The 20,952-nt window shown below is 51.3% G+C and overlaps 2 protein-coding genes across 2 annotated transcripts in view; both read right to left on the reverse strand.

Moving 5' to 3' along the window:
* Positions 1-5,599: 5,599 nt before the first annotated feature.
* Positions 5,600-10,244, reverse strand: LYPD3 (LY6/PLAUR domain containing 3). Its single transcript, XM_032839298.1, has 5 exons — positions 9,644-10,244; positions 8,942-9,073; positions 7,989-8,159; positions 7,507-7,668; positions 5,600-6,637 (listed from the first exon to the last, which is right to left on the reverse strand). Exons 1-5 carry the CDS (start codon positions 9,726-9,728, stop codon positions 6,150-6,152), a joined length of 1,038 nt encoding a protein of 345 aa, XP_032695189.1. The 5' UTR covers positions 9,729-10,244; the 3' UTR covers positions 5,600-6,149.
* A 4,700-nt stretch (positions 10,245-14,944) lies between these two features.
* Positions 14,945-20,952, reverse strand: part of PHLDB3 (pleckstrin homology like domain family B member 3) — a 19,301-nt gene continuing 13,293 nt past the window's right edge. Inside the window, 4 exon segments of the mRNA XM_032839205.1 lie at positions 14,945-15,140; positions 16,147-16,232; positions 16,813-17,032; positions 20,762-20,818. Of these exon segments, the coding sequence (XP_032695096.1) occupies positions 15,006-15,140; positions 16,147-16,232; positions 16,813-17,032; positions 20,762-20,818 (498 nt within the window). The 3' untranslated portion in view covers positions 14,945-15,005.

Here is a 20,952-nt window from a genome sequence, read left to right on the forward strand (position 1 = left end):
TTTGTGACCATGTAAATATCTTACTCCTTAAACTTAACCCCACTAGTTTCAGCATCTACGAAGTTTTTTCCAACACCACCAAGCAATTTCTCATTTCTGACACCTCTACCTGGAGAGTGGCAGTCCCCACAGGTGAAGGGCTCAGTGCCACACACCCCCCAACGCAATGTCCCCGATTCAGGCGCTTCCTACCAAGTGTGGAGGTTCCCACAACCCCCTCCTTGCCAGAGCAGCTCACAGGACTCAGAAACATTTTACTTACTACATCACCGGTTTATTATAAAAAGATATAACTCAGAACAGCCAGATGGAAGAGACGCATAGGGTGAGGTACGGGGGAGCCTCCATGCTCTCCAAGTGTAACTAGGCCCCAATCTCCCGGAGATCACCGACTCAGAAGGTCTTCAAATATCCCATCCTTTCAGGTTTTTACAGAGGATCTCACTGCATAGGTAAGACTGATTACATCACTGGCTACCGGGGACTGATTGGATCCCCTGCCCCTCCCCCTTCCCAGGCGCTCAGACCGCTCAGACCAGGTGGGAATGAAAGTTCCAACCCTCTAATCACCTGACGGGTTCCCCAGGCAACCAGCCCCCACCCGGTGGCCCCCCTCATTACCATAAAATCAGGTGTGATGGAAAGGGGTTTGTTATGAATATGAAGACACTTTGATTGCTCTTATCATTCAGGAAATTTCACAGGTTTTAGGAGCTCTGTGCCAGAGACCGGCCAACGACCACATATATATTTCTTATCATAAATCAAACTATCACAGCATCTATTATTGGCTCTTGCCTGAGTCAGTTATTCTCATGAAGGTTCCCAAATGGTGAGTTCTGATTCCACCACGCCCTCACGAGTTGACCTGTGACTGCAAGAAAGAGCTTTCACTTATTTACTTATTTATTGACTTACACTCTTTTTTAAAAAAGATTTTATTTATTTATTTTGGGGGGGGGCAGGGTGGGGAAGCAGAGGGAGAGGGAGAAGCAGACTCTGCGCTGAGCATGGATCTGGACACGGGGTTCGATCTCGCGACCCTGAGACCATGACTTGAGCTGAAATCAAGAGTCTGACGCATAACAAACTGAGCCACCCAGGTGCCCCAACTAATTCACACCCTTAATATCACTATGTAGTCATGGATTCCTGCTTATTCAATGGTTTATAATCCTTCACTATCATTTAGCTTGGTGCTCAACTTGCCCCAGATTCGGTCACAGAGAGCCCCTTTCAGATGTGTCCTTTTGACACAGCCCCACCATTCGTGGACTATTTTCTTACTTTGCAGGTCACGTCTGTTTTAAAGATGAAGAAACTGAGGCACAGAGGACTTGAATAACTTGCCACCTCAGACTGATGGTAGCCACAGGACCAAGATTTGAAGGCCAGCGCTGTGGATCCAGAAACTAAGCTCTTACCAACTCAACCACAATGTGTCTTCACCGGGGCCCAAACCATCATTTCTTGTTCGCGGCTGGATCCCCACCACTCAGCACGATGCTTGACCCATGGAACGCGTTAAATAAAAATTATGAAGGGGTGAGTCTGCTTGTCTCCCTCGCCCTCTGTCCCTCCCCCACCCACGTGCATGCACTCTCTCTCTCTCTCTCAAATAAATAACTTTTTTAAAAAAATGTATGAAATGAGGGTGCCTGGGTGGCTCAGTGGGTTAAGCCTCTAGCTTTGGCTCAGGTCATGATCCCAGGGTCCTAGGATTGAGCTCCGCATCGGGCTCTGCTCGGCAGGGAGCCTGTTTCCCCCTCTCTCTCTGCCTGCCTTTCTGCCTACTTGTGATCTCTGTCAAATAAATAAATAAAATCTTTTTAAAAAATGTATGAAATGAATAACTGAATGAATGAATGACCCATCTGTCATATCCCTCAGGTCCTAATTTCTCTCCTTTCTGACGCTAAATCCATTCTGAATGGACATTCTCTCTTGCATGCATGCTCGAGCCCCCAGCTTTGTCCTACTGACAAGGCAATCTGGCAATATCCCCCATTTCCATCTGCTACTGCCTAAACCTGTGCAAGTAACCAAAGCTGGAGAAAAATCACACAACCCTGCTGGAAAGTCTTACTTTAAATTCATGACTCATAACCTCCAGTGGGCCCTTGATTCCGCCTAGAAGTCAGCCTACACAGTCAAGTCCATTCCCTTGCCCGCACTCTGATTTCACACCTTCTCAGCTCCCCACAAAGCAACTCCTGTTACCCCCTAACATCAAACAAGTGGGGAACAACTCAACATGACTAGTCTTCAGGGAGATGCACCCCAAAACCACCATGAGATACTATAACCCATCTACAGATGGGATAACTTTTAGAAGACCTCCAGACGACACCATAGGCGGATGAGAATGTGGAATGACAGGAATTCTTATTCATTAGCAGGACTGCGAAACAGTGCAACCGGTTTTGAAGAGGGTCTGGTAGTTTCTTCCGAAGCTGACCACACACCCATCCTCTGACACAGTGGTTCTCCTGCTGAGAGTTGGCACACGAGCCATGAAAGCTTATGTCCATAAAAGCAAGTGGACAAGAATATTCATAGCGGGCTTTATCCATAATAGCCCCAAGCTGGAAACAGCACAGGTGTCCTCAGTAAAAGAATAAACAAACAACCATGATATTCCACATTCTGTGGAGTGAAAGAAGACTTACACAAATGAGGAAATGCTGTATATTTCTGCTTATGGAAATTTCTTTTTTTTTTTTTAAAGATTTTATTTATTTATTTGACAGACAGAGATCACAAGTAGGCAGAGAGGCAGGCAGAGAGAGAGGAGGAAACAGGTTCCCTGCTGAGCAGAAAGCCTGATGCGGGGCTCAATCCCAGGACCCTGGGATCATGACCTGAGCGGAAGGCAGAAGCTTTAACCCACTGAGCCACCCAAGTGCCCCATCTGCTTATGCAAATTTCTAAAGATTCAGATGTTGAGTACTTGAACCGTAGCTAGTGTGCGCTGAAATGTGATATAAGCATAAAATACACAAGGGATTCCAGAGACTAAGTACAAAACCCCCATAAAATAGCTCATTAATAATGGTTTTACATAGATTACTTTTTAAATTATAATGTTTGTATATATGAGGTTAAAATACATTATTAAAATTAACCACACTCATGGGATGCCTGGCTGGCATACAACTTTTTTTTTTTCCTGAAGATTTAATTTATTTGAGAGAGAAAGCATGCACGAGAGAGCACAAGCAGGGAGAGAAGCAGAGGGAGAAGTAGAAACAGGCTCCTGACTGAGCAGGGAGCCCAATGCGGGGCTTGATCCCAGGACCCCAGGGCCCCCCTGAGCTGAAGGCAGACGCTTAACCGACTGAGGCACCCAGGCACCCCAGAGCATGTAACTCTTGATCTGGGATTCAGGCCCTATATTGTGGATGTGGAACCTACTTCATCAAAAAAAAAAAAAAATTGGGGGGCACCTGGGTGGCTCAGTGGGTTAAAGCCTCTGCCTTCGGCTCAGGTCATGATCTCGGGGACCTGGGATCGAACCCTACATTGGGATCTCTGCTGGGCGGGGAGCCTGCTTCCCCCTCTCTTTGCCTGCTTCTCTGCCTACTTGTGATCTCTGTCTGTCAAATAAATAAATAAAGTCTTTAAAAAAATTTTTTTAACTTTATAAATAAGATTAAAGCAAAAACCGCTTACGTTTCTAACATCTTACTGTAGCACTGTCTAACTTCTAGAACCACTCAAGGTTTATCTGATTCCCAGGGGGAATGTAGCTTTGTATATCCTGCTATTTATTACTGATTAGGGGCCCGATTCTATAAGGTTTAGATTTAACTTTGTAAATGATAAGAAGATTGATAAACTGCAAAGATTCTTCTCTGGGAAGATGCAAATTATTTCATATGTGCATGGTTTCTTCCCAGTAGACAACAGAACCCCAACAACACTGGACTTGACGACATTAGGGGTGCTGGAGGGGCTCTGGAGAGGCCAGTACTCCTGCTGACCTCAACTCAGCCGAAACAAGAGCAGTGGAGTTTTAAAAAGGTGGGGTAAGGCGAAGATCTTAGGTTATCTGTGTTTACTAATTGGCTTTCCCCCAAGAAAAGAAAACTTCCTTGCATCTCTGTGATAGGAGGCTGTTTAACAACTTGGACGAAGGCGCCTGCTTCTGCAGCCGTGACGCTGGCATCTTGCTGGGGAAACTGGGAGGCAGGAGTGCGAGGTCCTTTGATATGTACATTTCAAAGAGCTGGCTCCCAGGTCCTAGAGAAAGGCATTTTCTGGGCTCTAAAACTAGCAGGAGGCTTTTAAGGACAGTTATATACATCTCAAAGGACCAGAGAAAGAATTTATAATGACAAGTTTTCCAAAGTGAATGCTCTAAGAAAAGCGAGGTTGGGGCTTCTGTGGTTAGGCCATCTGGATTCTGGAAGGGCCCAGGGTAAGAGGGAGGTCAGGGGTTCAAAAGTAGAGAGAAGTCTATCTCAAGTTTAGTCAAGCTGAGGGAAAAGTTATGGCCATCTTGGTCACCCTCTGAAAAGGCAGTCTGCTGGGGTTCAAATCTGGGTTCCCATGCTTATTAGCTGGGTGACCTGGGGCAAGTTTCTCAACCTCTCTGGGTCTGGTTTCTTCATCTTATAAAATGCAGATGATTAATACTTACCTCATAGGATGGTTGTATAAATTAAGTACATTAATCCAGGTACAGTACACAAAACAGAACCCGATACACGGATTACTTGCTGTGGGTAAATTACTTTACCATTCTGAGCCTCAGTTTCCCCAATCATCCCATCTGAGAATGTATATGGAAAATTAAATGTGACTCCGGCAGCAAACACCCTCAGTACAGGCCTGGTTTGTGGTAAGACTTTTAAAAGGGTGCCTGTGTGGCTCAGTCGGTTGAGTGTCTGCCTTTGGCTCAGGTCATCATCTCAGAGTCCTGGGATCAAGCCCCGCATCAGGCTCTCTGCTCGGCAGGGAGCTTGCTTCCTCCTCTCTTTCTCTCTCTCTCTGCCTGCCTCTCTGCCTACTTGTGATCTCTCTCTGTCAAATAAATAAATAAAACCTTAAAAAAAAAAAAGCAGCATCCGCCAAACAGATGACAAGGTGGGTGGGAGCTGGGGATGGTGTACAAGCCATGAAACAAAGCCCCCTTCTGCTCCCAAATGTTGCTAAGAGCCCCATTCACCCTCGTCAGCACTTAGTGGTTTCACGGGGCAGCCCCCTCACCAGTGGGATCACCACAAGCTGGCTAAACCCTAGGAGATGAAAGCAGTTCAAACCTCAACTTCCCCCAGGGCTGTGGTTCTAGATCTCAGCTTCTCTGTTAAAGGTCTTGGCATGGGGCGCCTGGGTGTCTCAGTGGGTTAGGCCCTTTGCCTTTGGCTCGGGTCATGATCCCAGGGTCCTGGGATTGAGCCCCCATCGGGCTCTCTGCTCAGCAGGGAGCCTGCTTCCCCCTCTTTCTCTGCCTGCCTGTCTACTTGTCATCTCTGTCTGTCAAATAAATAAATAAAATCTTTAAAAAATAAAATAAAGGTCTTGGCATTCCTGCCCTAGCTCAGCTACGAGGTTACACTGAGAGGTTAGCATAAGAAATGAGTCCTTCAAAACACTATACAAAGGAACCAAACTTTTATTGAGACCTTTCTGTGCCAGAAGCTGATCACACAGGGGCATAAGGCACGGTCCCTGCCCTTGAGGAGCTCACAGTCTAGTAAGGATGTCAGACGCCCAAACGATTGCCACAGAGATGGGGGGCAGGGACAGCAGCCAAGCAGAGGAACGCATGAGTACCCTGCTCTACCCCCCATATTCCAGATTGGCTGTAAGAAGGCAAAGAGGAAGCTTATCATTGTTTCTCCCATTTTCCCTAAGACAGCCCTGACTTTTCTCGGTCCTAGGCACCATGAGGACAGGAAAGAGAGATAGAGATGAGGGAGATGCATTTGCTGCCTTCAAAAAGCTGCGACACCCTGGCAGGATATAGACAACGGTAACTTTATTTCCCAAAGCCGCAAACCAGTGCAGCAGAAGCTGGGGAGAGTGGGGAAGATTGGAAGAATGGGGGCTGGGCCAGCCCAGTCCAGTCCGGGAAAGGGAAGTAGTGGGAAGAGAGGGCGCCCAGAGCCAGGGAATAGGGCAAGATGGTTTCTAGATGGAAAAACTCAGAGTAAGTTGCCAGCAGCCACAGACAACAGAGGGGCCACCAGCCCAATGAAGGGAGTCACAGAGCCTTTACTATATGCCACACCTTTTGTAGGGTGATGCCCCATATTACTTCGGTCCTGGTGGCCAGGGGCGCCTCCAGCCAAGCTAGATTCCTCTTTCCGGGAGGTCTCTGGATGTACTTCCTGTGGAGAAGTCTGGCTGGCTGGGGCTGAGGTGGGCTTGCTGGTAGAGACGAGTGTGGTTGGGGCTGGGGTAGAAGTAGTGACGGAGGTGGTTGTGGCCAGAGTGGTGGGCTTAGGAGCGGGCAGCAGAACAAGAGGTGGGATTCGAGGAGAGAAAAAGGTCTTGTTGTGGAGATCCGAGTTACAGCGGGACCCCTGGCAGCAGGAGCCACTGAGTGTGAACCCTGGGCCTGTCACCACATCCCGGGTGCAGAACTCGTCCTGGACACAGCCCCGAACAGGCAAGGTTACAGTCACATTTGCTGCAGGAGGGAGACACAGGTGGGTCGGTGTTGCAGAGCCAGAAGGAAATTTCGGGGCAAGACAAGGGCAAAACCCCCTAATACAGGGGACAGAAGGGCTCTGCATCCATTAATCCAAAGTCTCAATTCAGGCCCCACTTCCAGAAACTCTGTCCCATTGTCTCTGGCACATGGTGAACCCCGTTTCCCACTTTTGAGAAGAAAAGTGGGTAGGATGAACTACAAGTACCACAATACCTTGGGAGAAAAGCTGGGAAAGTATGGACCCGGATACACCTCTCATAAGACCAAAGAGCCCAACAAACTTTCCCTACATCCCTCTCTTCATTTTTTTCCGACTTTCTCCCTTCCACCCCCACCCCTGCCAAAATCAGTCTTAAGAGTTCAGAACAACATCTCCCATAATGCACCTAGCAGAAGAGGCGTTTGAAGAACACCCCTCAGGGTTCCTTGAGGCAGAGGCCAGGAGGATGAACTACCTCTCTCCTAAGTGGTTAGGTGGGCGGCCCTAACCTAAACCCTAACCTAAACCCAGCCGTTTTAAGGAAACGAAGCTAGAGTCCCTGCAATCTAGAAGCTTGGAGGCTTACATTTCCCACAGCGCATCGTCCCATTCTAAACCTGGCAGGCCTCTATCGAGATGTATTTCCAAAAAAGACTCTAGGACAAAAGCATCCGTACCCCCACACGACGTCGGGGATAGAGCTGCATTTCTCCTGCCGCTCTAGGCTAAGGCGAGAACTTAGGCCTACAGTTTCCAGAACGTGCTGGAGGTGGGGGAACTCTCTGGGGAAAGGGCTACCCACCGCCCGTGAGGCCTCAGAGAAATACCACAACTCCCGCTGACCCCGTGCTCCCCACTCGCTCACCTGCCGTCAGGGTGACGTTACCGTCGAAGCAGCCCTTGTAGACGCGGTCGCTGGCATTGTAGCAGCTCACGACGGGCGGCGCCGTACCCTGGCACGCCTCGCGGCTCAGCCCCACGCAGCTGTAGCACTCGGCACCGTTGGGCTGGTATGCACTCTCATTGCCTGCGAGGAGAGCGGGTTGGAGGGAAGGGGTCCGGAAGGCTCCGGAAGCCCAGCGCAGCCCGAGGGTCCCTGCAGCCTAGGTCTCCGCCCCTAGCTCCGCCCAGGGCGAGGCCCGCCTCCACCTGTCGCGCCTCTCCTCCCGCATAGCCTCACCCCTAGCGTCCCTCCCCAAGCGGCCTACAGCAACGAAGCCCCGTCTTCCGCCGCGTGACCCCGCCCCCAGCACGTGCCGAGTTCTCCCGCCTCCAGGTTGGGATCACCCTAGTGGCTCAGCGGCGGTGTGGCTCCGCCCCCGAGCCTAGGGCCCCGCCCCCACCGACCTGCGGGGTTCAGCGCTCGGGACGTGAGGTTGAGTTTGGTGTTGCAGCGGTCCTGGGAGCACTGCTGCAGCTGGATGAAGGCCAGTAGCCCGTGAAGGTCCAGGCCGCGGTCATTCTTGCCCGTGAGTCCCGAACCGCAGCCCCGCACTGCCACAGAGAACTGCCCGTGGACTGCGGAGAGGGGAGGGGGCGGGGTCAGGGGCGGGGCTACGGGCGGGGCCTCGAGTGGACCCGACCACCACCACCAGAAGAGAGCCGAGCCAGGGTCGAAGGGCCGGGGCCTCAGAAAGCCGATCGCAGGGGAAAGAACGACAGAAGGAGGGGCAGATCCTCAAAGAGCTGAGTCCGGAGGGAACAGACAGGCGGACGGACAAAACTGAGAGGGGAGGCCCAAGAGTGCAGTAGGACGGGGCCGGGCGATAGAGGGACGGAACCGCACAAAGAATCTTAAGAAGGAACTGGGAGACTGACAGAAAGGGCACAGGAGCAGAGACAGGTGGGACCTCCCAGGAGCTGTAGCCTCAGATGGGGGCCGGATTCCCCTCGGGGGTGGGTTAGTGGGGGGCAGCCTCAGTCTAGGGAACTTAGGAGGAGACCTGTGGAGGGGTCTGCATCGTCACGGGCCTACCGGGATAGAGGGTTCTGGCAGGGACAGGGTGAGTAGGGAAGTCTCGGGGGGTAGAGGGGGGGACAAGGCGGAACTGGATAGTGTGTGCCCTCGAAGGGGACTGGGTCCCAAATCCGGGCTCTCCCGGATCACCCCACTCAGGTAGCACCTGTCAGCCCCGCGCCCTAACGGCATGATTGTGTTAAAGGGCTCCAGCCAGGCTGAAAGGGATGCATGCAGGGCGTTGAATGGATGTGGACAAATTCAGAAGGGGCGGGACAAAAGGAGGCGGGGCCTGGCTTGGGGAGCTTGAACGGGTACAAATGGACCAGAGGGCCCCACTCACTGGTCTCCACCGCCCCTATGGCCTCTGTGCAGACGTCCATGCCCGGCGCGCACTTCACTGTCTTGGTCTTCTGCGGAGAGCATCCGTCATCTGCTTTCTGCACGCAGCTGTAGCACTCCAGGGCCTGCGCTCCTGGGGATGCCGGGCCCAGTAGAACTAAGAGATCCCTACTGAAGCCTTCTCCCAGAAAGGAGAAATAGTCCTTCCCATGCCCTCTGTCCCCGGGACGGGACAATGCTGTTGCCCACCGTTTTCCAGGACAGGAGTAAGGAAAACCTCCCCACCAATCTGGTGCCCCTCTCCTTCAAAGCCCCCTATGCCTGCGGTGGGAACATCCTTCCCACAGCCCCTTATGCTCCAGATGGGGGATCCCTGCTATGGATGGGAGGGACACATTCCCACAGTTCCTTGTTCATGGTAGCAGAACTCTTCCTACAGTCCAGGCGACTCAGCGAGGGATCCCTTCCCACTGCCCCTTCTGTCCAGGGCAGGGGGTCCTTCCCACAGCTCACATCTGCTCAGGATGGAAGAACTTCCCCCCAGGGAGGAATCCTCCCCATAGTCTCTCTGCCCAAAGTAGGGGATCTCTCCTACAGCCCCTTCTGCTCAGGATGGAAGATTGTCCCCACAGCTCTCCCTGTAGGAGACAGCTCCTTCCTAGGGCCCCTACTGTACCCCATCCATCCCCTCCAGCAGACCCACCTCCTCCAAGAAGGAGCATCAACAGGACCAACCAGCCCGTAGTCCGGATCACTGCCTGGGCGCCTGCTTTCCTGGCAGGGTCCATGGCTCCGTCCTGCTCCCTCAGCGTTCCCCCTGGGTGTGCCGCCTCCCAACCTGGGCCCTCTTACCTGAGCCCGGGATGAGTAACCTCCCCCCAGGCAACCCTGGCCTTGCCCAACCAGGCCAAATCAGCGTCCGCAGTGGGGCGGGGCGCCCGCCCCTGGGTGCGTCACCCACAGCTGCTGAAGAGGGAAAGGGGCGGGGAGTCAAGGTTCCCTGACAGTTCCCAGGAGAAAGTCTGTGTTTGGGGGGGTGACGGGAGAGGGAAAAGCACTGAGGCTCAGAATGGGAAAAGGGTCTACTCGACACGCAGCACTCCAGAAATATGTAATGAGTACTTAACCGTGGGCAAGCTTTGGTTTGGGCGACTGTTGGAGGTTAAGACCGAACCGGTGCCTGTCCTCATGAAGCTCACTGTCTGATGGGGGAGACAGATATTAATTAAGTAATCACACAAACTGTTATACGCAACTGGAACAATGAAGGGAGAAGTGTAGGGAGCTCCAAGGAGGTATGGAGTCTAGGGGTGGGGGCTGGTTGGTCAGTGAAGCTTGCCAGAAAGTGTCATTTAAGCTGTGGTTCAAAGGCGGGGGTGGGGGGGGGTGTACAGAGCTCCCTTACAAAGCAGAGGGAACTCAGAGGACAAAGAAGAGGAAGGTAGACACTGAGGCCGAAAAGCCAGGCAGGGGCTAGAACGGCCACATCATTACAGGCCCTGTGAAGAGATTTCAGTGAATTCTGAGAAGAGTGGATAAATGTTAAGAGGGTCTCAATCTCCCGGGACAGGGAGAGGATACAATCAGACTTACTTTTTAATCTGGAAACAAATGCAAATATCCATCAAGAAGGGAACGGAAAAAGAATGAGTGGGTCACTCACCCCATGGGATATCACTCAGCAGTGAGAAAACAAGCCAACTACTGGTGTCTGCAGCCCCATGGATGAACCTCGAAACCTTTATGTAGAGCTCAAGAAGCCTCACACAAATAAAACATACTGTGTAACTCTGCTGCCATGAAGTTCTAGAACAGAAGAGGGATTCCATCGTCCCAAAGGAGCAATGGTGATGAGCCCCACTCTCTTCCTCCAGGCAGTAGTTACACGTGTGTGCAAATCTGTAAAGAATCACCCAGCTGGGGACACCTGGGCCTGGGCAGCTCAGTGGGTTAAGCGGCTGCCTTCAGCTCAGGTCATGATCCCACACTCCCGGGATCAAGTCCCACATCTGACTCCTTGCTCAGCAGGAAGCCTGCTTCTCCCCCTGCTTGTGCTCATGCACGCTCGCACTCTCTCTCTCTCTCTGATAAATAAATAAATAAAATCTTAAAAAAAAGAATTACCCAGCTGTATACTTATATACTAAATGTACATTATACTTAAAAAAAAAAAAAAGGAAAGAGAGAGAGTAAAAAAAGAAAGGATGTCACTGTGTCCTCTGTGGAAGGATCGAGAAAGCCGGGAGACCAGTGAGGGAGCTGGGCAGTCTTCCAGGTAAAGAAGAAAAGCAGCCCCTGACATCAGAGAGTTGGTGAGGCACCCACACTGAGGCCATGGGGTTCTGTTACACACCAACACCAACACAGAACACCCACCCCAGACAGAGCCACACCAAGATGTGCTGGAGGGGGACACGCTGAGGACCACAGCAGGACCACATCTGAATTCAGAAGCAAGAACATCATGCAAACCACAAAATGACTAAGCATCCCCATATCCAGGCTCATATAAGTGACTGCCTATGTTACGTTATACTACGTTATATTATAGTATTTATATAGATTATGTTTATTATATAATAACATTTATATTATATATATATATGTATATATATATATATACACACTATATATCATTATATAAGTTACATCTCTAACGTTGCTTTGTTTCTCCTGGCTCATAGATAAGGTTTATCTATGCCAGGGGAAAAAGAGCGGCTGTGTTCATAAAGATATTATCTATTCCCCAGACCCCGTTGGGCACCCCGATTCCCAATAATGAGTAGCACCTCAGTCATATAGGTGACGTCACTTGGCATCATGCTGAGACTCCCAGAGAGAAAGTGAATGACTACTTGTGAAGTCATCCGGCACTGGCCCCTGCCTTCCAGCCTTCCAGCCTTAAAATCCCAGCCCCACTTAGGGTTTTCTGTGTGACCCCGAGGAAGTGTCTTCACCTCTCTGAGCCTCTGAGAGATCTGTTTTATAATAAAGGAAGGAGTGGCAAAGCATCAACTCTGAAATCGGACAGACTGAAATTTTAATCCTGCCTTTGCCCTCCTCTTGCTGTGTGACCTCAAGCAAGTGGGACTCCCTCTCTGAACTTCAGCTGCCGCCTTTGCCACAAGGACCCCAAAACCCCTACCTCCTGAGGGATGGAGGGAGGCAGGGTAATAATACTGTAACTATTGTGTGTTGACGAGCAGAGGCCCTGCAGGGCCCAGCTGCGTGGGAGAGTTTCAGGGAGGAACCCCAACTAGCAAGACCAGAAGAACTAGGATCTTGGGAGGGAGTGGTACCTAGGGTGGGGAGTCTCCTCTTGCTCAGGCCTGCCTGGATCCTGGGTGCTGACCCCCATCTGGCCCAGGCCCAGAGAGCAGAGGGAGGGTTGAATGTGGGGCCTCTCCTTACACTTGCTCTGGGATTCTTCCCTGCTCCTATTCCCAGAGGTCATGGCAAAGTGGTTTAGAACCTGGCTCCCCAGATAGGTGAACAGAGAGGTCAGTGTGGAGGCAGTCCCTGGCTCTGGAGGTCATGTCAGGGCCTCAGACAACCTTGGGGGCATATCCAGTATGGTTTCCTGTCCTCGGGCCAAGGGAGGCCCTGAGCCCAGTGACATTCCCAGTCTATCTTTAGACCCACTCCTTCTGGGGACATACAATCTGGGATGTGTCAGGGAAGGGGTGGGGTTAGGGGCAGGGCTGGCTACATAATTTGTGGGCCTCAGTGCAAAGTATAAATATGGGGACCAGGTTCAAAAGGTAGGAAAGAGTGCCATTAGAGGTATTAACTTTGAAATGCATTTTTCTTTCTTCTGCCATCTTTCTCCACCCCTCCTGGTGTTCAAGGTCATATTCCCAAAGGCAAACCTCTTGGACACTTGAGAGCACAGACCTTCACAGGTATCTGCAGACCTTGTCCCACAGCCAGAGCAACTGGATTGCTGGGCACCCCTTCTGGGGGACAGCTGTCCACTGCCATGCACCACCTGAGATGCCATGAGGCTCGAATGTATGCCCTGCTCTTCCCAGCTGCCCCCAGGCCTACTGAAGTTGGAAGTGACAATGGTCATGGGGCAGGAGCAGGGAGAGAAAGGCAGACAGAGCCTGTCCTGGGGATGTGGGAGATGGCGGGTTGTGGAGCCATGTGTGAGCCAAGGCTCTGATCCCCTTCAGCACGGGCTTGCCAGCCCTTCAGACCGCACTTACGAAATCCAAATTCCGAAAGAAAATGAAGAATTTCCAGATGGCAACCACAGAGCATCATACCTGACGGCTCTTGGCACAGGGACCTGTCACCTATGCTGATCACATGTCTGAGAGGCTGGCCCCCATGAGCACTCCATTCTTGGAGGGGTCTGGGGCATGGTTTGATACAAGAATCCAGAAGTCTGGAACCTGGAGGTGGAGGCCAAGGGACACAGGGGTCCCCCCAGGGCCCGAGGATTGAAGTGTTTGTATGCCCAGGACTCAGGAGACCACCATATCTGGATCCATCAGAAATCCTGCAATGGGATACCCATGCCCTAAGCAAACAGGAACCAGAGGGACTGAGTGCCTAGTTCCAGAGAGATCTTTCCAGTGGCTGAAGACCTGTCTCTACACAGTGAGGGCCTAGGGTGGTCAGGGCTGTCTTGAGCAATCCCGGGGACGGTGGAAGCCCAGACTAGGCACCTGATCCAGCCTAGGCATCAAGGAGAGCTTCCCGAAGGAGGGGACACCTTGAGTAAGACGGAAAGAATGAAGAGACCTTTGTCTGCTGTTTTACACTGTCCTCGATCCTCAGCAGTTTTTTCAGCCAGCAGAAGTTCCTTCAACACCTAATTTGCACTTTGGCCCTTTGTTGTGTGCCAAGGACTCAATAGTGACTTGAACAGCCCGAATCCCTGCCTCCCGGGGCTTCCATCCAGCACAGGAGACACACTCATCGACAGTGATGACCCAGAGCTGTCAAGGCTGTGATGGGGGAGGCACAGGCTGGATCAGGGAGGATCAGGGCTGGCTGGCACAAGAAGCCCAGGAGAAGTACCTGACTCAGCCAGGAGAATCAGGGAGGGCTTCCTGGAGAAGGAGGCATCTGAGCTATGACCTAAATGATGAGTAGTAGCATGGAGTGAGGAAAGGTGCCCAAACAAAGGGAAGAGTATGTACAAAGACCAAGAGGTGAAAGGAAAGCTTTTTTTTCCACTTTCATGGACTGAAATGTGCCCTATGGTGCTGAGGACATGGCAGTAACCAGGACACCACTGGCTCTGACCTCATGGGACTCCCCAGTCCATATGGGACCCAGATCCACTACCAGTGATCACCTAGGGTGTTTAGGGATAGAACAGGGGAGCTCAAAATGGGGTGCCTGACCCAGTTGTGAGGGGCAGGAAGGGCTTCCTGAAGGAGGGACATCTCAAGTCTGAGAAATGAGGAGCTAGCCACTTAAAGACAGGGCAGAGAATAATTATGTGCCAAGGCCCAGAGGACAGGAGCCTAGAAGTTCTTAGAAACTACCAATAGCCCAGTCAAATCAAAAAGGGTGGAAGCAGGGGGGCCCACAAACTAAAAAAACAAAATTGCCAAAGATTAAAGACACATGCTTCTCCCCACCCCCCAGCTCCCTAGCCTTGACCTTAATGTTGAAGGCCTCATTCCTAAAGAGAGGAGAACGGGCTGTGGGACGTTTGGCTCTCAGAGATACCTAGAACTCGGATGTCCTGCTTAGGTCAGGGCGAAGGGGCCCAGGACACCTGTTCTAGAAATACACTGCATCAACGACCGTCTTTCTCCGTGTTTAATTGGGGATCACAGGAGCACCAATAAATAGTTCCTTCCCGCCCCTACAATCTTCCTCCTGCCTGGGGCAGGGCCCCAAGGGCTGGCTTCCCATCGCGGGAAGGCACCTGCAGCCCAAAACACCACGGCTCAGGCCTGCTGAGCTATGGCACCTGCAGGATTCCCGGAAGTTCCAAAGGGGAGGGCCCATGCCTTCCGGGGCGGGTGGGCGGGCGGGGCCTAGGGCGGGGCAGTAGAGGCGGAGCCTCACCGGGACTTCCCCCAAGAGGGCGGGGCCCCTCCTCAAGGGGCGTGATTCTCATCAGCAGCGGTCACAATGACGTCCATCCAAATGCGCATGGCCTCCGGGCTGGGCGCCACCATGTAGAACAGACGTTCGTAGGTTTTCACGCAGAACGTGAGGCGAGGGTTGGGGCTCTGGGTTAAGCAGCGGAATGAAGGTGGTTAAGAGAACAAATGGGTTAGAATCCCAGCCTTGCTACTGACGCGCTGTGCGGCACTGGACAAGTTACTTGGACTCTGAATCAACTTCCCCATCTGTTTTCCTAAATAATGCTACCTACCTCATTGGGTTATGAAGCTGCAGTGAATTAACATTTGGGGACTTAGGATTTGGGGAGCAGGAGGAATTCAGAAGGAAGACTTGTGTCCCCTTTCTAGCTTACCTCCTTTATTAGAAATATAAGCATTCACCACAACCCCCCAAATCTAGGTCCCCCTGGTTTGTAACTGGAGAAAGCTAGTATCTACACTCCATTTATTAAGTAGCTATTTGCCAACCCTGAATTGAGTAAATCCCTTACACCCATTCATTACCTTCTGTTAACCTTCTGAGGAAATGGGTTACATTATGCCCATTTTGCAGGTGAGAAAATGAAGGCTGGCTAAGGGAAGTCACTTTCCCGTTGTCCCACAGCTGAGATTCCAGGCTAAACTCTAAAAGGCCACAGTCGGTTGCTCCCCAGAGCTTTCTAAATACCATACCAGTTGTCAACCCTTAAATTCCTGGCACTGCACTTGTACAAATTTTGAATTTCTGAGTTCCCTAGGGCAAAAGAATATGAAGTGACACGGTGCGGCCCATTCCCATTTGGCAACTACGGGCAGAGGCTGAGAAACGATCGCCTCTTCTGGATGCTCCCAGGCTGCCTCTGTCCTCACCCTGATGTCTCCATCCATTTATTCCCAGCCTGGCATCAGAGCTTGCCAAATTTTTGCTCTCGATCTGCTCTGAGAAAAGCAACAGAGACTGAGAGCCAGAGACTGAGCTCTGAATTTGTGGTTGCTGCAGTGAAATGACCTGATGGGCTCCTCCTGGGCTGGATGGAGGATGCTGACAGTGCATGTACCCAGGGGCAAGCTAAGGTCTGACTGCAGGAGCTCTAATCAGGAAAGCAGGGGGGAGCACCAAGTGGGGCTTCACCTTGAAGGCACAGCGTAAGTGGTCATAATAGACTTCCTCGATGGCCTGGAAGTAGATGACGCCTTTGAGCTTGGTCTCTTCCTTGTCTGATGGAGGGAGGTGAGGGGGAGACAACCAGTGAGAGCTGTGCGTCTGTGCATTGAGGCACAGGTTGCTAGACCCAAGTCCAGAGACTGGTGTTGGGGCGAGGGAATGGTGGCAGAGTCTGGAGGCCCCTAAGATACCCTGGTTGGGAGCTGAATGAATGTTAAGGTTGGAAGGGAGACCGGACAAGCCTGGGGAGTGGGGTCTGGGGATCTGGAATCCTAGGTCCCTGAGTGCCTTGGTCCTAGAGAAGAAGAGACTCAGAAGAGGTTCAGAATTACTGACTCCTTCAGAGAGGAAGGGTGAGGGGCCTGGACTCCTGCATGTTGAGGGTGGGGGGAGGGCAAGGGCAATGCTGGTCCAGATTCCCAGTATCTCAGGAAAAATGGGGTTTGGAGAGCCAGAACTATACAAAAGTGATGGATTCTGTGTTGCTAACAGGGCTGGGGATCCAGACTCGTAGGCCTAAGTGAGAAGGGGACAGGGACTGGGTATCTCAGGTGTCTTGTGGGGAAGGCCTCTGGAGTGGCCACTTCCAGGGTCCTGGGGGCCCAAGGTCCCAGGCGGCCAGGCCGGGCTTACCGGCGTAGTAGGCCAGACGGCGGGCCTGGCGGTCGAAGCAGAACCACCGCTTCTTCCAGGTCTTTATGCGGCCGCCCATCTTCACCAGGGATCCGCGGCAGCAGCCTCCTGACACCCTTAGGTGCGGGCAGCTTTCAGGATTGTGGCCCCAGCGTTCCAGGTGCTGCCGAAGATCCAAGACTCGAGGGCCCGGGGGGCGGGGTGGGGGCGTGGGCGGGGCCTGGGGAGGGAAGAGAAGGGGGCAGCTGACATCAAAGGGTCAGGGAGGGGGTGGTCCACCAGCCAGCCCTGGCTCCCTCTCCCCTGCTCCCCTGTAAGGCTGGCCACAGCTTTAACCAGCTGTATCAACAATGCCCATCATGAGAATGAGTCTGGAGCTAGAGCCAGTGACTAGGACACCCTGCCACGGGCTTACTAGCAGCAACAACTTGACTCCCCATGATTGCCCCTGGGACTGGGCTACTGGGGGCCCCATTTTACAGATGAGCAAACTGAGGTACAAGAAGATAAAATGATCCACTGGAGGTCACCCAGAGCTTCTAGAGGGTAGAGCTGAAACAGAAGCCCAGGTCCTCCTGCCCCCTGAGCTCACCCCAAAACACAGAAGGCGTGGCAGAGAAGTGAGGGAACCCAGGGGGACCCTCATATACTGCGAAACAGGGACCGAGTAAGTGATCCATACATGCGAGCAGTCCTGTTGTTGTTCTGGTTGTGATGAAATCAGTGGTTACTTCCTGGGCTGGGCACTTTATAGGTATAATCCCTCTGCCCTCTCAAACTCTCTCAAACAACAACAACAAAACAGAGTGGGGAGGTAATACATCATTACCCCCATTTTACAGATGTCGAAACCAAGACTCAGAGAGGTTAGGTCACTAGGCCCAAGTCACACAGCTAGAGCTGATGGAGCCAGGACTCGCCAGGCAGAGTGGTCATCTCAGGAGCCAGAAAGGGAAGAACCAAGACAATGACAGTGTCTGGTGTGTACAAGGCCCAGCCTGATGGCACCTGTTCTTCCCAAAGGATCCCTGCAAAGAACAGTAATGATCCCCACGGTCACACAGAGGCTCAGAGCAGTGTGCCTCAGACTGAGCCGGCAGGCAGACCCCCTAGGGATTTTGTTAAAAATGCAGCCTCTGGTTCATTCAGGGGTGGGGGTGAGGTTCTGAGGGTCCAACAAGCTCCTGGGCCACCAATGCTGCTGGTCCATGGACCTCACCTCAGATATCAAGGGCTGAGGAGATGAGCTGAGGCAACAGAGGCGAGGCCAGAGCAAGGAGGGATGAAAAACAGAGATGAGACTCAGTGGATGGAGATGGGCAGAGCCACGCAGAGGGGAGATGCATAGGAGGGGAAGGAGCAGTTAGCAGTTAAAAGGGTACCTACTGGGGCCTAGAATCTTCTACAGGTCCTGTGGCCAAATCCAGACAGTTACACTAACGATCAGCAGTGTGTATGAAAGGTCCCACTCCCTGTCGCGCACTGTGTGTGCCAAGTGACCATAGTGATCACCTCGTCTCCTCTCCAAAAAAACAAAAAACAAAAAAAAACAGCTGTCTGTCCCATTTGCCAGATGATACAAATGGGGTTTCTAGAGAGGAAGTGACTCACCAAGGTCACCCAGGTAGGATGTGGGCAGAAAGGGGGCCCCCATCCAGAAGAGCTGATGGGCTTCTGACCCTCAACGCCACTGCTGCCCACTGTGTCACCCCAGCGGAACCCCTTCCCCTCTTGGAGCCTCAGTTTCCCTGTGCTGAAATTCGGGGGCTATCACAGTACTCGCCTCACAGGACTGTTTCAAGGAGGAGCTGGAGGTCAGGCTCTCCAGTCACGGGACTGTGCTTCTAGGAGGGAATCCCATAGAACAAGAAGGCAGCTTAGAGTGAAGGGGTGGGGGGTAGAGGGACACAACAACGCACGGAGCAGGGAGCTGTTTAATAAATGATGATGCTTCATTTTTAATGAAGTAGAGCTTATGCCTGGCAGCCCGGAAGGCTCCACTGTCCTGCCTGCTTTATTTTACTCCCCGCCTCTTATCAGCACCTGACAGGCTACTTAAAATTTCACATACTGAAGCTGCTTTTTCTGTCCATCTGCCTCTAAATGCCAGCTTCCCCCAGGGCAGGAATTGGATTTGGGTCACTGCTGTGACCCTGGGGCTTCCACCAGCAGGCACTCAATAAATATAAAGGAAATATTAAAAATAGTAATAACAAGGAAAGGACAGATGGTCGAGAAAACAAAAAGCAGACTGGGAACAATGTGCTGGCTTAAGGGAAAAATAAATTCACAAAATAGGGTTTGATCAGTGTATGTGGAAAAGTGTTAAAAAAAGACTGGAAGGGGGCACCTGAGTGGCTCAGTCGGTTAAGTATCTGCCTTCTGCTTGGGTCATGATCTCAGGGTCCCCAGGATGGAGCTCAGCGTTGGGCTCCAGCTTCCCCACCCCCACTGGGCTCCCTGCTCAGCGGGGAACCTGCTTCTCCCTTTCCCTCTACACCCCCCCAGCCCCACTTCATGCTCCTTCTCTCACATGCTCTCTCTCTGTCTCAAATAAATAGATAAAATCTTAAAAGAAAAAAAAAAGATTCAAAGCTTCTCTCAACAAGACGAAACACTTGTGACTCCTGAGGTAGAATAGGGAGATCTTCACTTCCCCAAATTCAATAACATTTGTTGTATCAAAAATGTATTCATGCTATTAATGTGGGTAAAAATAAAATTTTAATAAGGAGCAGTCAGCTAAATCCAGAATGTGCAAAATACTGCAGGATAAATGACTCATTTTTTTTCCCACAAATAAATGGCAAGTTTTTAAAAAGTAGGGAGGGAGGACTCTTCATGTCAGAGATGTGGGAGACATTTTAAATGCATTGTGTTTACTTTCTTTGGATCCAGATTCAAATAAACAACCATAAAAGGACATTTCAGAGACAACTAGGGAGACGTGAATGTGGGTCACATCTGAGGATGGTACAGAATTATTAATTATCTCCTACAGTATGGCAATGGCATTTTTGTTACACTAAAAAGAAAACTTGCCTATTTGAGATACACAGTGAGGTATGGAGGAAATGATACAATATCTGACATTTGCTTTAAATATTTAAAATGCAGGGTGGGAAGTAAGTGAGTGATCAGTAAAACAAAGTTGGCGAGTAAGAAAAGATTCAAGACTGATAATCACTGGGGAGCCTGGCTGACCCAGCTGGTAGAGTGTGTGACTCTGTGACTCTTGATCTTGGGGTCATGAGTTTGAGCCCCGTGATGGGTATAGAGATTATAAGAAATAAATAAAAATCTTGGGGCGCCTGGGTGGCTCAGTGGGTTAAAGCCTCTACCTTTGGCTCAAGTCATGATCTCAGGGTCCTGGGATCGAGCGCCGCATTGGACTCTCTGCTCAACAAGGAGCCTGCTTCCTCCCTCTCTCTCTGCCTGCTTCTCTGCCTCTCTTGCCTACTCTCTGTCTGTCAAATAAATAAATAAAATCTTTTAAAAAAAATAAGTTAAAAAAAATCTTAACAAAAAAAGTCGTAATCGTCGAAGCTGCATGGTGGGTACATGGGGGCTTCCCAATCTACTCTACCTCTATACATGCTTGAATATTTGTATAATAAAGGTTTTTAAAAGAATCAAATGAATTTTTAAATGTTTTAAGTGATTTTGAAAACCCAAGCATATCGTGGTCCTCGTTCTACAGTAACTGCTGATGTCACCCATTTATAGAAGAGGAAACTGAGGCACAGAGAAGTAGAGCATGTTACCCGAGGGCATGCCATGGATACAGATAACAATAATGGGAACAGGAACCAGGCCTTCTTAGTTCCCCTCCTGTTGCCAATCCCCAGATACTTTTCCTTTGGAGGAGAGGAGAGGCTGAGAGAAGAAAGAGCAGGGGCTGGGGCAGAAACACAGCACCGAGATGGGGCTGAGGGCAGGACAGACTGACCATGATGGCAGGTACATCAGGGCCTGAGGAAACTTCCTTGTTTCTTCTCATCCCTTCCTGTGGATTGAGTATGGAGGAGTCAATGAGGATGCTAAACAAGAAGTACGGGGGGAAACACACTGGGTTGCTGGGTCTGAGGGAGGTGGGGGCTGGGGGCCTGGACTCCTGGGTCTGAGGGAGGAGGGGGCTGG

This window comes from Lontra canadensis, unplaced genomic scaffold, assembly GCF_010015895.1.
Source record: "Lontra canadensis isolate GAN:19392208 unplaced genomic scaffold, GSC_riverotter_1.0 scaffold107, whole genome shotgun sequence".
Classification (NCBI taxonomy): domain Eukaryota; kingdom Metazoa; phylum Chordata; class Mammalia; order Carnivora; family Mustelidae; genus Lontra; species Lontra canadensis.